General features: G+C 37.2%; 2 protein-coding genes across 6 annotated transcripts in view; both read left to right on the top strand.

The window, feature by feature from the left end:
* The window catches only part of sobpa (sine oculis binding protein homolog (Drosophila) a), a 57226-nt gene extending 51274 nt beyond the window's left edge, over positions 1–5952 (top strand). For all 5 annotated transcript variants that reach the window (XM_063499398.1, XM_063499395.1, XM_063499397.1 and 2 more), the window contains one exon: positions 960–5952. The gene's annotated coding sequence lies outside the window, so the exon portion shown is untranslated. The remainder of the gene's footprint in view (positions 1–959) is intronic.
* Positions 5953–13710: 7758 nt separating this feature from the next.
* Positions 13711–17523, top strand: part of rock2a (rho-associated, coiled-coil containing protein kinase 2a) — a 42547-nt gene continuing 38734 nt past the window's right edge. Inside the window, exon 1 of the mRNA XM_063498588.1 lies at positions 13711–14529. Within this exon, the coding sequence (XP_063354658.1) occupies positions 14431–14529 (99 nt within the window). The 5' untranslated portion in view covers positions 13711–14430. The remainder of the gene's footprint in view (positions 14530–17523) is intronic.

Here is a 17523-nt window from a genome sequence, read left to right as displayed (position 1 = left end):
TCCCTCACTTGCTTTCTGGTTAATGGTTGCGCAAAATAATAACCAACAAAAAAAAATCATTTAAGTTCTGAAGAAAAAATGCAATCAGGTAAATCTGCTATGCCTACATTTATTTTTAATACTCCTTTTTTTTTGTTTTTAAAAAGAATAACAAAGTACCACAAAATCTATTTATTTTACTCAATATTTACTTTCCTATTGGTTTATTATTTATATTACTTAGATTTTTATTGTTTTGTCCATTTAATTTATTGATTCTTTTTTGGGGGAATTTAATTTCACTTATTTTTAAAGTTCCATATTTATTTCTGCATTATTTTCCCCCTAGAATTTCTTCTCCTCTTGTTTCTCCCAACCTAAATAAATGACTCCGTAATTAAACAGAGAAATTTCAGCAAATAAAAAATAGAAGCTAATTAAATTATAAATATTAATTCATATATTTCTCAAATTAATTTATGCCTACAATAGTTTTTTTTTATATTATTTTAGTGCACCTGATTGCATATTATTTTTAATAAAGTCATGTATTTATTTTTTATATATATTTATTATTTATCTAGGGGGGTTTGGTCCTCCATAGAGTGCAAAATGTGGAATACCATATCTCACCTTGCCTGCAACATCACAAGGCATTCATTATGAAATATCTAAAACATTATGTAAAATTTATTCCAATAGAGAAGCAAAAGCTGAATATTTTATTCTTTATTTGCCCAAAAGTGTCCTCAAGCTGATTCTGATTGCGGGGAGAATAAACCACAAATTAGGAAGTGCTGCTAAAAATCTGCATGTTCCTTAATTTGGCCCTCAGTGGTTTTAACACCAAAACTGTCTTTGCTCTGAACATCCTCCACTCTCCCACTTACCTTCAAATTAAAATACCTTGAATTCATGCATCAGCTTTGCCCGAAAACAGCCCTGACTCCGTCTAATTCTCCTCCCACTCTGCTTCACAGATGGATGCTCTGAGGACCGCAGTGCCATCAACGACACTCACTTGTCCACCCCCCACCTCCAAATCACACACACACACACACACTGTCCTCATCCTCACCCATCGTCCAGTCTACCAGCACCACAAATCGCCTTTGATGACCGATGAGTCCAAACAAACATGATGATGTGTATCATAGCCGAGTGGACTACTGTTGTCTGTGCGACAGACACTCTGATGGCCACCAGGACCGTTTGATCCCTGAACTGAAGATAGTATATTCCTGCAACAGGAGGAATTTACCCCACTGCTCCTCTCCTCATTTAGAGACTCTCAGCCCACACTGCCCCTTTAGACTTCAATCCACCCTCCCCTATCGAACAAGTACTCTCTGTATTGTCTTTTTACTATGGAACGCACTGTAGTGTCCGATATTCAAACCTGCTGCTTGGAAATTACTGAAGGAGCCCCTAAAACTGAAACGCTTCAGTCCAACTTTGTGCCACACCACAGGTATAAAATCTCTGCTCCTGTAAGTCTTATTTTTATCACTTGTCACTGAGCTGTAGAGGCATTAAAAAATCATCTTGGCATTTGCTTGTTCATCAGAAATGTTTGCACATAGATGCCACACCGGTTGCTTCAGTTCATGGAATGATGAGTCAAAGCAGCCGCCATATTGCTGAGGAGGAGCCAGACTTTTTAATGCACATATGTCTATGGAAGCAGTAGATACACAATTAAATACCAGGATGATTTCATGAAATTTCAAACTGATTTTCAAGCTATTTGAATTGTCATTTCCCCAGATTTTCTGTTGATAGTTCTAAAATATCAGATATTAAGATTACAAATCTGCAGCTGCTTTTCTGTGATGTTGTAAAGACTGACTCTGAAATGTAAAAACTGATGGGATTACATCATTTTCAAGAGTTTACTGTCACCCTGAAATATGAGCTGGAGACGAGTCATTTGGCTCAAGTGCTGCTGTTCATGAATGCCTTTTATCTTTTGGGAATGCACACACACAAAAAGTCATTCTGATGCAGCTCTGAATGCTTCTGTAATGACAATTCATGCACATTGTAAGTCAGTTTAAAAGAGAGCTGCACAAAGCAGCACAAAAGTTTTCACGTTACACAGGAATGGCTAAGAACACATAGTGAGCTCCCCTGAGCATGATGGTGGCTGCAGAGATGCATCTCTCAAGCCCAGATTTGGTATCTGTGTGTTAATACACGTGCTTGTTCACAACCAGCAAAAATGTCCTTGCCAACCTTGTCACCAAGTTCTGGGTGAATCCAGTGGGATTAAGAAATCTGGGAAATCTTTCTTTTTTTCTTTTTTTTTTATGGATGGGGGCATAAAATCACCTTCACATATGTTGAGAATTATTCTGATGATAACCTTCACCAGCAAGTAAGTGTGTGGGTGGAATCGTGCAATCTCTGCCATTTTCCGTTGGCATCTGTCTGTTTGCTCTCCACTGAATTCAGTTTTAGTGTTACACAAGGATAAGATGGAGCTGTCGTGATAATCATTCCTATTATTGACATTTTCTCTACCCTCTGGAATGCTGCCCGTGTGCTTAAACAGTAATCTGTGCTAGTAACAGTAATATCAGAGAGCATTTCAAGGCTTACTTGCACCACCAAAAGAACTGAGATGGCATGGCAATGTGGAAGCATCCTCCAGCCTGCAGTGGGTACTCGCTTCCGCAGGCTAGTACTTAATCTTTTCTATAATACATTACCAGTGATGTTTCTGTCATGGGTTAGTTTGAGACTGACTGCACTGAATTTTGAGGGGGGTGCAGGGGGAAGCCAGCTCTTTCATAAATTATTCTTGTGGGACTGAAGGGAAAACTGCTGAAGTAACACAACAGAAACATTTGAACAGTAAACACACAGAGGACAAATTCTTTATGGCAATATTTTGTCCACTAACTCTGCCAAGTTGGTTCTTTTTTTGCCAATTCTTTTTTGTTTTAAGGAAGTATTTTCAGCATTTGTAGATCCTACCGGGAAGTTTGAGTAAATGCAACACAACTGTCACCCATCCAGTTTGATCTGATCCAGTTACACATCGGTTGTGAGCTGGGACGCCATCAGACAAAGCCAGCATTTAGTTTACACTCCTATGGAGGAGGTGCACTGTACCAGTGTGAGACAAGGTATTATCACATGCCAAAGGCCTCTGGTGTGTTGAAACAAAACATGTCACCTAGTTTTTAGTGGAAATGGGATTTTAAACTGAAGATTTGACTGGATAATTTATAGCTGCCAAAATAACAAGCACTTATTTTGAAAAAAGAAAAGAAAAGAAGACCCAAGAGAAGAGAAGTGGATGTCAAAAGCATCATTACTATTATACTCTTTTCGGTTTAGACCTGTGATATGTCACAGTAAGCGTGAGATAGAATCTGGCTTAAAATGACAAAGTGATCTTCAATTATCGTTTGTCTTGCACTCTGATTTTCTTTAAATTATTAGTATAAAAGTAAAAAAATTGTTTTCTACACTGTAAAGACCAGACCGAGCTTTTCCTCACGCCCGTATTCACAAGCATACATACTCATGTGGCACAATGCACATAGTAAATTTAACTTTGTGTTTGTGTGTGTGAGGCAGGTGCAAGCAGAGAGCCCAGTTGAGATTACAGAGTGTTGACTCAGAATAAGCAGTGTGCAACTCTATCTGTCGCCTCTTAGTCAGGCATTTAGGCTTAGCTCGCCTCTTGCCAAGGCCCAGCTTTGGTGTCACTTTAAGCTTTTCCTCGTCTCTGCTTCAATTCTCTGCAAGCAGAGCCAGTCAAAATGGTCTTTTGAAGCTCTTGTCTGCCTTTTGCTGTATTGCACTTAAAGAGACAGACTAAAATACACATCTGGTGCTGTGATTTTTGGTGTGAGCTGCTGTAGTTTTGAATATAGTGATATAATGGAACTAAATCACATTGAGCTGCAGGAAATATTAAGGAATGCAGTTCCTGGAGTGGCCACTTGAGGCTTTTTCCAAAAACAAAGAAGTTCAATTAGCTTCCTTTGTCAAAATACATTAAAAAGAGCATACAACCATGTTTTACAGCCTGGCACAAAAACAGTTTTTGGATAGTTTCCCCTTTCATAAGAACAACACTTGGTTTAGGTGTTGGTGTCTTTTACAACATTTTTAATTATATTTTCAGACAATTAATATGCCATCTATCAGCCCACTCAAGAGGTTTGTGCTTTAATTTTGGTGAATGAATTATAATATTTTATTAGTCTGTTACTTAAAACTCATTAGCAGGCATGTATGTGTGGTGCTTGCTAACCAACTCACAAGTGTTACAGTCTTAAAAATGGTCAGCGGGTGACGGCACGGTGGCTTAGTCCATCTTAAATATACAGTCTGTGAGTGACATTTGCATGTGTGTTTAAAGTGCTAAAACAGATATGAAAAACTCAACAGCAATGCCCATTTCCAAAATCATGATCCATTTACTCTTCCTACAGAACTACACCCGTGACTGTGCAGAAGGAACCTTTCATTTTCCCATGACAAGAGCAGACATTATTTGGAAAATAGTGCATTAAAGGTTTCTGAATTAAGTTGGCCAGAAAGAGACTGCTCTGCCGAGTTTTTCAAATCCTAACCCTAACCTGTTGCACACAAATATTTAAGAGACGTTTAGTTCCATTATACCGAAGAGACGAGAAGGCAAAAATCTTTACAGCCAATGCACAAGATAGGAATGGAGTGAAAGCATGGCAGGCCACAGGGAAGATATGCAAATGTGATTTTAGGGTGAATTATTCCTTTAAGTAGAGCTACTTCTTTCTGTAATACTTTCCCAAAAAATACAGTTTACATCAGACGAATATAAAGTATTCCTCTGATTTAATTTCTTCCCCAGAGAATAACTCTGTTTGTTTTATTGACCTTTCCCTGACCTTTCTTGTGGCGCCTTCAGGAAAATTTAACAAATTTATTCCTAAGATTGAAAATCCTAGATATCTTAACCAGTAGTTTCATACTGATTAAAAATGTTGAGAGGGCTTGATTTGATGAGGAACTTACTGCAATCTGTTGTTATGTCTGTTTTCACTCCTGCTTGGCCCTGTTACATAGAGACGCTTACATACAGAGACTACAGCAACATGCCCAATTGCGTCTGTTTCTAATCTGCACCATGCTGTGTTGGCGTCACAAGCGGTATACTATCTGTGCCTGAGACAGACACCGAACATGCGAAAGCCTGACTCTCGTGGGGAAAACCTGGACCACCGAGTCAGTCTTTGTGATGGCAACCCGACTCGTGACAAATATCCAGCATTCTTTTTTTGGTGATGGACTACAGGCCTGGTCAGCAGCCTTAATTATGCAATGACAACCAACTCCAAAACTGCTAAAAACAAGTGGTCCACAGGCAAAATAAAACATGATTCAACTTCATGTTACTTTTCAGAAACAACGGAGAAGTTGCCTTAACTCTTGCTTGTATAATCTCTCCAGTTAAGACAATGATGCTCGCTTGTAAAGAAGACTCTCCCTTCTTTGTACAAAATGAAATATACCAGAAACAACAACTTTGTTATCTTGCTAGTGTCAGTGTATAGATGATCAGCTTTTTCTGTAGCTTGTATGGACCGTCACATTTTTGCTAAGAAGAGAACCCCCCACCCCACCCCTGCCAGACTTTCTTGTTCCTAATCATCTGTTTTAACTCGTGGTGGACTGTCAATCTTTTTTGTGTACATTTTATAGTATTATTTATTGTTGACAAGTTTTGCATTTGCAAATAAAAAAGTAAAGGTGGTTTGACCTGAGCATTCGATTCCAATGTAAATGCTTGGTGAACAGTGACATGCTTTTTCTTTTCTTTTTTTAATCATTAAAATGGAGGACACGATGATATGAGGAGGCCTTTTTATTATGTTGTAACATGTACATAACATGTGGCCAAAATTGCTTTTGGAGAATGGTCATTTTTTTGTGTTGTAACGGTATTTGTTTTATTCAGTGAATTGCCCATGAAAACAAATAAATAAGAGGCACACACCACTCTGTTTCACATGTGTTATATTTGTTCTTACACACATACAATGAACACATCTGTGGAGAACCAAAAGTGACTCAACTAAAATGAGACAAATAAACAAATTACTAATAATGCTTATCATAAATTAAATATAAACTTTTTAAAACAAAAACTGTGGCAATTTCTAAAACAAATTAATAAAATGAATCCAGAAATTAACAATGAACACATTAAAAAGCTACAGAAATAATTAGAAGGATGTATAAATGAATGAAAAAAATAATTTACAAATAAATAAGGAAAGACGTAAATAAATTCATGCAAAGTAAAATGAATATTAATTCCTCCTGAGGTGTATGTGCAATGGTATAAAATAGTTAATCCCTACATTATTTTGAATAGCATTTTGGTGCATTCACAGGCATATACATTTATTGATTTTGGTAGTTTGTGTACTCTGTAGAGCATTTACACTCAGAGAACTCACAACTGTGTTAATTCTTCATGACATGGATTCAACAAGGTGCTGAAAACTTGCGCAGAGATTTTTGGTCCATGTCAGCTTGATAGCATCTCACACAGTTTTTGCAAATTTGCCAGCAGTACATCCCTGATAGTCATCGTGGAGGTTGTCCGAGTACAGTGAAGCCATTGTCATGTCCAATAAACCAGTTTGAGATTATTTAAGCTTTGTGACATGGTGTGATGTCCCGCTGGAAGCAGCCATCAGGAGATGGGTACACTGTGGTCATAAAGGGATGAACACGGTCAGCAGCAATGCTCGTGTAAGCTTGAACATTCGAACGATGCACAGTTGATACTAAGGGACCCCAAATCTGGCAATCACACCAACTTGAACCACTTATATATAGCAGGAGAAATCAATGTTTTCATGTTGTTTACACCAAATTCTGACCCTACAATCCAAATGTTGCATCAGAAATTAAGAATCATCAAACCAGATTTTTCCAATCTTTTATTGTTCAATTTTGGTAAACCTGTGTAATCTGTAGCCTCAGTTTCCTGTTCTTTGCTGACAGCTGTGGCACCTGGTGTGGTCTTCTGCTGCTGTAGCTCATCACCATCAAGTTTTGACAAGCGGACATTCAAAAGTTCTCTTCTGTTTGGTTGTATCAAGTTGTGGTTGCCCTCCTATCAGCCTGCAGCAGCAACAGTAAGCGACAGTTCTCAAAGAGACCTGCCACTCACTGGATATTTTGTCTTTTTTTGATTACTCTCTGTAAAGGATATGTGGGATCAGTATTAGTAGATTAACAGTTTTTGAAATACACAGACCAGTACGTCTGGCACAAGCGACCATGCCACATTCAAAGTCACTTAAATCACCTTTCTTTCCCATTCTGATCCTCAGTTTGAACTTCAGCAGGTCGTGTTGACAAAGTTTACATATCTAAAAGCACTGGGTGGGTGTCACATGATTGGCTGATTAGATATTCACTTTGATGAGTTGCAACTTGTTTTTGTATATTTATAATAGCCAATATTAAACCATAAAATCTGCATGAGTGGAACATTAATTAGCAGAACATCCACTATATGACTTTTCTTATAGAATGTCCCAAACCACCACTGAAACATATGAATTTAGCTATTATTCATATACATAGCAACATGAACTGAGTTGCAGGTGAATTTTAAAAGTTTCATATTTTTCATTGAAAGCTTTTTTTAATCAGTACAACCTGAAGATAAACTTTGGTGGGGAAACAAAAGGTTTAAAAAGCCAAAAGAAATGAATCTTGTGCAAATGTAATGACTAATTCATCTTCTTTGTTTTTTATGGCCTTCAATTATACATAAAGAAAGATTAGTATTACTTTGAGTAATTATTGCTCTTTATGGACATGATGTAAGCTCTGTCTCTCTCTCTTCTTTTCCCCCCATTAAAAAACAGGAATGTCATAGGTCATACCAGTCAGATATAATTATACTGGCAGTCATGCTAAACTGTTTTGAATAATTAATGCAAAAGCAATAAAGAGTTTAACCACATTTTAGAACTCTGAATCATTCATAAATAGCTAGGCCTTGGTTATAGTATTTAAATATACATGAGCAGTATATGGTTGATTTTAAAAAAGGAGCGTGCAACAAGAATTAGTTCAGTAAATAGAACTTACAGGCAATTATCTAACAGATGATTCTTTAGTAATGATAATTATGACATCTATTCATAAAAGATAAAGTGTTGCTTCCTAAACTCTGCACATGTGATATTATATGTTAAAGAAATATACAGATTTTCTAAATACTCCAATTGTTTTTAAGTGGTTTCTTTATGTCTTTTAAATCAGTCTGGCTTCCTGATGCTGCTGATGTGCTTGTGAAATGTAGATTCAGTGGTCTCTAGCTCCATCTTATGGTTTCTGTAAGTAATGACTGACTCACTAGGCCCGGAGGTACAATAAAATTGAATAAAATAAATAGAAAAATAAAAAGTTTGATTTTCCCATAGAAGTAAAAGTAAACAAGCAGTGACAAGAATTTTAAAATGTATCATAATATTAACAATTGTAGTTTTTGTGTTATCTGTTTTTTGCTTAGTGATTGGGCATTGCTTATCATCCCCTGGACAAAATAACATGAACACCCCATATAAAATGATATTTTTGTTATAGACAATACATTGTTATACTTATATTATTCTCATCACTTATGTAATGATTACAGCTAAAATATTATTTATATAACTGTCTATATTCATTTAATAACTGGGGGGCACAAATAAAGTGGGGATGTAGTAAGTATGTCGTCTCCAAAATTTTGCTTTTGGGTGAAATTTTAAGCACCCATTTTGTTTTTTTCTACATTTCATGGTGGAAATATCTTAATTTATGGCAATGAAGACACAAATTTCAGCCACCCGGTGACTTTAACATCTAATCATATCAGAGAAACTTCAATAATCCCAGAGGGAAGTTGAGTTGTCATAGCAGCAAATATACAACAAACAACAAGCACTCATATAAAATGAATGTAGAAACACAGTTGTGATATCAATATAATATAAATATTATATCACTGTGTATGAGTTTTGGGTTACTGAATTGTTTATTTAAGATGTTCTCTGTTTGATTCTTTGTTCATTATTTACAGATATGTTGAGCCTTTAATTCATAGTTCTAGTTTATGTTAGTTTATTTTGTATCTTTAGTGTTTCCTATCTCATCCTCCTCTGTCTTTTCTCCCCGATGTCGTGTTTATTCATGTTCCTGTTTAACTTTGTTAGCCTTTATAGTCATCTTCTGTGTTTTGTGTGTCATTTTTGCTGTCTCATTGTCCTTGATTCTTATCATCTGTGTCTTGTTACCCTCCTGTGTGCTGTTCCTTTTCATATATAAATAGTGGTATCTTCCCCTCCGCCTTCCTCTCAGGGTCTGTTTAACCTCCCAGTGTGTTCCCTCCCTGCTTTGGATTCAGTTTGCCTTTTGCCTGTGGACTTTTGTGTTCTGACTTTGAATCAGCCAAAATAAAGGCTTGCTTTTTTATTTTTCCTTCTGTCTTTGAGTCTGCACTTTGGTCCTAGTTCTGCAATTTTTATGACATCCGTCCTGTTCTGTGTTTGCTTGGCGGAGTTTGTGTAACAAGTAAACAGTTATGCTGATACTAGGCCACTTTTGTGTCTTTGAGAAGTAAACTCTTTAAGTGTAATTAAAGCACCTGTTTACATCAATGACTAAGTGAACTGTTTCTTTAAAACAAGTGACCTGTGTTGTGTGATCATTTTTATGTAGTGTTTACTTCTTAGCCAGTTGGAAATTGCATTGTCACTGAAGTCTACACCTACTTCAGTGGCAAGGGGAATATTTTTGTCATAGTCCAAATAATGCAACTGAGGATAATTTGAGCATCATAACTCCACTCCAAGTTATCTTATTTGTGTAATAATAAATATACTAACCGCTGTCCTGTATCAATAGACCGTCATGCTTTAGTAAACTTTTTTTGACCTGTGACAACAAGAAATAAATGTGTGTAAATAAAAAAATAAAAACATTTAGCTGCTTCATTCTCGGGCAGCACACTGTCAAACTGTTTGGGGACACGGGACTGGCGCTAAGTCATTTTTAATGTCATTAAAAGCGCCTTTGTTTCTCATGCTGCCAGTTAAAGTTTCCGCTGTAAACAAGGATATAACACAAACTGACAGTGCCCAGTTCCTAGGAATTTAAAGCTCTTTATTAAGATGATGCAGCTGCAAAACAAAGAGGTAATCCTAGCAACCACAGGTAAAGTCTAGCCAACCCACAAAGCTGATAACAAAGCTCATTTGATAGCTATTTCCACATAGCTATGTACACATTCATGTAACAACTATGCATATATGTAGTGAAATTAGCCTCAGAATGTTTGCAGATGAGCATCATATGGCATGTTACGTGATCTGTGCATTTAAGGGCATTTATGTATGCGTTAACAATTCTTGAGTGAGCGAAAAGAACGTCACTCATATCTTTTTAGACTTTTGTTTGCCTTTTGAAAGCAAAGATGATTAGATATGTGAAGCTAAATGTGAAAATGTGTGTGTAAATTGTCACTTTTTATTCCAGTTTTGATATGCATGTTTGTAAAATCTGTTTGCAAATTGCTTTGGATTTGTGTGTGGTTTTGAGCACACATTTGTGAGAATTCAGAATTTACAGACAAATCACTGTACACAACTATCTACCTTTTGAGACTAATTTCACTCCATGCACATCTTTAATTGTAATTTTCCTGAATCCCAGGTTTCGAGTTCAATTCTGCCCTGATGAATACATTTGCTAGTGTGAAATTTACTGAGAATCCTCTCAGAGATGAGTACAGCCAGCTTGAATGCAGCTTACGTCTGATTGCTGCTTTGGGAGTATTTCAGTTTAGTGTGCATCATGTCTCTCACATCCTATCATCAAAATAACAGTAAGTGGTAATTCTTATTCAATTTATAACATTACTCGAAATATCCTTAAATAGTCACCACCTTTACACATAAACACCACCTATATCAACTAAAAACTGCCTGTGTGTTTATGACTGTCATATTCAGGTGAGTGTGAGCCACTTAAAATGTGGTCAAAATAACTGAGATCTATGTTTAGTACAAGTGAAACGGCATGGAGTTATGATTCAATAACATTTACAAAGAAGCACAAGGGTCTCAGCATGGCACATCTTAGCCTAGTGCTTTACTGTGAGTGATGAGACAAGCTTATAAAAACAAGAAGTAGATCATTTTCAGCCTGTATTGTCGCTGTTATTTTGGACTGCATTTCCCAGACATCCCCTGTCAAACAGACAATAAATCTGCTGGTATGAGTGCTGTTTCCAAGAAACATTCCTGTTTCTGTAGGTGGCGCTTGTGTGTTTATCTGCTCGCCTGTCTGTGACACTCTCATGCAAACTGACTGTTCCAAATAAAGAAAGTCTAAAAAGCATTACTTCCTGCTACTGGTACTGTATGGGATTTTCCAAGGAAATTGCACACATACACACGCAAAAGAGAGTGGAAAAAACTTTATTTTGACATTTAGTTTGAGCAAGGTGAAGGTACATCGGTGGTTCGATTGCCTCTTTATTTCTTTAAATATAATAATGCAAACTCTCAGATTCATTATAATAACTGATATTGAAAAACTGATCATCAAATTAATTCTGCTATAAATAATCTATTCAAGTGCTTTTTAAAGTTAAACTCTAATTAGATGTGCTGTTTTTGGTATTACATCCCACAAGTTGTAAACCCAGTTCCAAAAAAAAGACAGTGTCTAAAATGTGTATACAAATTGAATGCAATGATTTGCAAATCTCATAACCCAGATTTTAGTCACAATAGAAAACGTGAAACATGGAAATGTTCAAACTGAGACATTTGAGCATTTCGTATATATATATATATATATATATATATATATATATATATATATATATATATATATATATATATATATATATATATATATATATATATATATGTGTGTGTGTGTGTGTGTGTGTGTGTGTGTATTCTTTTTTTGATGGTATGGCAAAAGATGGAACAGGAGCAAAAGGCAGGAAAATTAAGTAATACTTTATGGGGGGGGATTTTAATACCTGGTAAGGACTACGCTTTTTAGGTCCCGTTGAATTTTAAGGGTATACTTTCTTTTTACCAATATTTATTATTTATCTGTGTTTTTATATTATATTACACAGCATCTTTATTTAAGTAAAGCTCTGCCAAATTGCATAAGCAGTGTGTGACTAAACTAAGTACACCCCATGATTCAATAGCTCGTAGAAGCATGTTTAGGGTCAATCTCACATCATTGTGGAGAAATTTTGGTCACTCTTTACATTTTTGTTTCAGTTCACTGAGCTTTGTTTAGTCACAGCTCTCTTAAGGCTCCACTTCAGCATTTCGGTCAGGCTGTGGTCTGGACTTTGACTGGGCCATTGCAACACCTTCATTCTTTTTGTGGTCAGTCACTCTCTTGTAGATTTGCTCGTGTGCTTGGGATCATTGACACAGTTTAAGCTAAAATTTAGCTGTCAGGCCTCACATTTGACTCTATACAGAGGAGATCATGGTTGACTCATGGCAAAGTGCCCAGATTCTGTGGCTGCAAAACAAGCCCAAATCACAAGCTCTCCACCACCATGCTGACAGTTGGTATGAGGTGTTTGTGCATTATGGCCAAACATCTCCACTTTGGTCTTGTCTGTCCAAAGGACATTGTTCCAGAGGTCTTGTGATTTGTTCATGAGCAACTCTGCAAACAAGGCACATTTATTCAGTGTTTTTATAATTGTGTTGTCAACTTTAACATTTAACATGGTAACTGAGTCCCGCAGAGTCCAAGATGTAGCGCTTGTGTAATTTCTTTGAGATGTGCATGCTCTGACCTTGGGGTGAATTTGCTGGGACATCCACTCCTGGGAAGACTGTCTTTGTCACTGTAGAATGATGGACTTTAAATTTCTGGGAAATAGCCAGATAACCGTGCCCAGAATGATGAGCAGCAGCAACTGCTTTTCTAAGACCTGTGCAGATGTTGTATCTCTTTGACATTGTGTTTACACACACCTGAATGGTGCAGACAAGCAAACTGCTAAAACTTCTGCTTTTATAGAGGTGCTCAAAATAATCAAGTGGATTTGATTATCGGCATCAGGCATCTAATTATTTTTAATATCTTTTTGTTATGCCAACTAACGGTGTTACTTTAAAAATTAATTTGTCATCTTATCTTATTCACTCTTTGCAAAGACAGCTTCTGTGACAGCACTAGGAATTCCCCTAAGTAGTATATTGTATTGTGTTTCAGCTTATTTTGTGCTAAATAAATTAAGACAAGGTGTAATATGTCATATTTTCCAGTTCATCTGAAGCTGTATTGCCAAATTCTAAGATCTCAGATGAGCTAGTTATTTTTATTTTATAAAACCTTAAAATTTGAAAAGAGTGTACTTTCTTTTGATCATCTTTGTGGTTGTCTTGCTCGTACTTATTGTTAAAAATATAAACTTATTACAGTTATGAACTACACAAAGAATGGATATTTTTGACCTACTAAGAAAAAGAGTTAAAGTTTTTGATATTAAAATATTACACGAGAAATTTATCTCAAGCGATATCCAGGTTGGAGGGCAGGACTGATGGATTATGGGTAATAGAGTCCTCGGTGTGTGTGTTGATGTCAGGGGGCGGAGAGTGTGAGAGTACAGCCTCCGTGTGTGTGTGTGTGTTGGTGTGTAGATGTGAGTGTATGGTGAGGAATTCAGCTGCTGGACGAGTTTGTCTGCGAGTGAAACTTATTTTTTTGGCGTCCACGTCTTGAAGCGAGGAGGACAAATGCGAAAATGCGAGAAGAAATCCAGGAAGAGGCGAGCGAGTGCTTATTAAAAATTCAGCGCGGGAGAACAGACGTTATTACCCCTTCGGAGGATTTGTGGCAGCACCGAGGATAAACTCCACTTCTAACGGGCTAAAGCGTTGTTGAATGGGGTGAAACGAAGCGGATTTTTTCCCTCCTAAAGATAGCAAGTCCAGGAAGAAAAAAATAAAAAATCCAAGCGGTCGAAACCCAGAAGGAAAGGGGAGTAAAAAGGGGGCAAAGAAAACGCCCTGCTTTGCTGCCTGTTGCTGGTAAATTCAAACTTTATCGCAAGTTTAAAAAATGCATCTTCCACTTAACGAGAGGTGATAGTTCAAGTCGTCATTCCTAGCTTAAAGCCGGGCGGGTTTGCTAACTGACGGCCCCCTCTCACTTGGCAAGTTTTATGTTTTTGGAAGCTTTGGGAATATTTTCTCCTCGTTGTGCACACCATTCCTGTTGGAAGCGATTTGGGTGGGCTGGGAGCCCAAAGGCTGCTCCGCCAGGCCTGCGGCCATTAGCCAGGAACAAAGAGGGTTCACATGTAAACTCAAACAGTTTGGAAAAGCCTCTTCATTAGTTTTTCAAACCCAACTTTTAACCACCAACGACGGCGCAGTCATGTCGCTGGGCGCCGAGAGGAGGATGGAAACCCGGCTGAAGAAGCTGGAGGACATGATCAGAGACCCCAGATCTGCCATAAACCTGGAAAGTTTACTGGTGAGTCAAGTGGGATCCACTTCATAGGTTATTAATGATGTTGTCTGTTCGCTGAATGGCTAGGCACGCATGCACGCCCTCAGGTGAGCTAATTGCATTTAAACACCTTTTCATGTTAAAACGGTGCAGTTTATGATTTAAGTGTTATCGCCTGGTGAAGACACTGTAGACAGGCCTGATTAATAGTTAAGTCTGGGTGCAGACAGAGCAGTTTGGGGCTCCTCGAGGCCTGTCTACAGATTAGGATTAACTACTTGAGATAGCCCCCCTGGGTGTTTTCATGGAGACTAATATTTTTAGATAACATATGGGCCAACCAAGCCACTGTAGTCCTATCAGTCCCAGATGTAACCACAGAACCATTGCAGTCTTCCTACACTGGTTTGTAAATAGGATGTTGTCTATGGAGGACCCAGTCTGCCAAAAATCCAATAAACCATATTGGCAGCAATTAATATCAGAAAATATATATATAATAACATTGTTTAGAATTCAATTAAAAATTAAATTAGAAGAAAATAGGAAAATTTGTCTCATACTCCTGCACCACCTAACATTTATCTATTTTAATGAGAAGAAAACAATCAGTATGAAGTTGTAAAACTGCGTATCTCCTACTGTTTCAACCCCTCAGGTAAATGTGTAGATTTTATCTAAAGTTCCACTTAATTATTATTTAAATTGTATTTATCTTCCATTTGTTTTTCCCCTTTGACCTCCCAATTATAAATAAGTGACAAGATAATAAACGAGCAATAGTATTAAGGAAAACAAATATATAAGTTATTGGAAGTGTTAGTTTATATCATGTCAGTGTCACGAACAATGTGATAATGGCTTACTTTTTTTGTTTCTGGATATTGCCTAAATTGGTTCTCTATATTTGCCCACCAGTTTAATTCATTAATTTAATTAATTAATTTTACAGTTAATTAAGATAGTCTTCTGGAAACTGGAGTTTTGCCCCTTAGTAGTAGTAGTAGTAGTAGTAGTAGTAATGATGAAAATCATTGAAGATTAGTTTCATGATATCTTTGTAGCTGAAGGAGAAAAACTAACTTTAAAGAGTTAAAACAGTGAGTATGTGTTTAGTTTATTGTACTGTCTGCGGCTGCTATTAGATTCTGACTGGAGATCATTTTGATTTGAATATTTCTGTTTTGTAGGGTGGGATTTTAGTACGCTCTGGTGCTTACATACAGCATTGCGTTTGATTAGAATTGAGAGGCATGTAAAATCTATCATCTGTTTGTCTTTCTCTGACAGCTATCTTACCCCTCCATTTGAATATTGGCCTCAAATTTAACATAGCCTCTGTGTGTGTTTATACATACATGAATGTAGCATGGGAAGAGTCATGTCTGGTCATTGTCCAAAAGAGGTTTTTCTCAGATGTAGCAAACAATGGGAGATTGTCCAAGCCAGATGTGTTCTTACTGCTGGAAATAATCTGTGTAGTTTGACCATGACAAACACTCGCTTGCTGTTTTCTCTTTGGGATAATCAGACTTTTCTCGGACTTTGACCACTTGGGAGCTGGCAGGGTAACCACCATTTAATGCCAACTGATTTGGGTATTTGTGGTTTAATATCTCCCTCAGGTGATATCTGCAAAAGTCTCCCTGTTCATTTCTAATAATGTGTCATTTGTCTGATCCCCTTTTTCCCCTTGCAAGCTTTTTCTTTTTCTTCAAGTTGGGTGACTACTTCTTTATTTGCTTTAGCTTTGTTCTTTTAATAAGTGCCAAAGTGGCACCACAAGAGGAAGTGGCTGACTAAGACCACGTAAGTTGTTTTTGGATTTCAATGCCATCACAGCAAACACAGTTGCTTCGTGGTGGTCATATTGGTGCAAGTTTATGGAGATTTTTCCATTTGAAGAAAAGAAAAATGTAAATATCATAAACTTTCAATTTGCCACAGAGCTTATTTTCTGTGATAATCCAAAACCCTTGTGGTATAAATGTCAGTGCCTTTTTGTTGAGCGATCTGGGGCGATGTTCCAGTTCGGCCATTGATCTATTGGTTCTCGAAGTTTTCCCAGCACACCCCACTTCAGAAGCCAGAAGAAGTTCACACCGCAGATTCCACATAACTAACAATAAAAAAAGGAAATTTGAACATGCTGTGTAATATCAGCACAGTAGCATCTGCATACTCTTGTTTATCTTCCCTTAAAAAAAAATCATACCAGTAATCTTTGTTTAATCTGGTTGTCCGTGTGCTGTTACATCAACACGCTGGTTCTTATTCACATACAGCCTGGCAACCATTTCTATTTTGCTTTCCTCAGGAGAGGGGAGTGAGACGGTGCATTCCCTGAATTTTTTTCCTTAGAGGTAAAGTGGTCAGAAGTTATGAGATTGTGAACGATGTCTCAGGTCCCTGTGTTTACCCTGTGTGGGCCTGAATCAGACCTGTTTGTACAGCCGCTTATGTGACTTACAATTTAAAGATTTTTTTTTATTTTTTTTTTGGACCAACAGACGATGGACTTGCCTGATTGCAGACCTTTCATTAACCACCCACATCTGGTGATTTCTTTAGCAGTTTAGTGATTGTCAGGGTATGGACGATGGCCCAGAAGTAATGGATGTTGAGCCAAATAAGGATAGCGTTTGCAATTATTGCTATTGAAACAATCAAATAACTCTTGCTTTCTTACTTGGCAAAGGACTGATGTATTAGAATTGAAACTGTTTAAATGTGTCTGTCTTTGAGTTTTGTGACACCTAACGTTGCATAAGGCAGTGGAAAAATCCTTCCATTACACCAGTGTATATCACGACTTTGAGCTTAAATGGGAAAAGAGGTCTTCCGACAATTTAGATCAACTCTGTTCTCCCAAAATAAATTTAGATCTCGGTTATTTTCTGGACCCTAGGAAAGCTGGAATCCCAAGCTATTTTCAGACCTATTAACTGTAACTTTAAGCCAACATTATGTGATGTTGCCTACTTTAGCTTTAAAGTTACAGGGTGGTGTTTGAATTTC

The sequence above is a fragment of the Pelmatolapia mariae genome, linkage group LG16_19 (assembly GCF_036321145.2).
Source record: "Pelmatolapia mariae isolate MD_Pm_ZW linkage group LG16_19, Pm_UMD_F_2, whole genome shotgun sequence".
Lineage (NCBI taxonomy): Eukaryota > Metazoa > Chordata > Actinopteri > Cichliformes > Cichlidae > Pelmatolapia > Pelmatolapia mariae.
The sequence above is the reverse complement of the archived record's forward strand: the minus strand, read 5'-3'. Positions and strand labels throughout refer to the sequence as shown.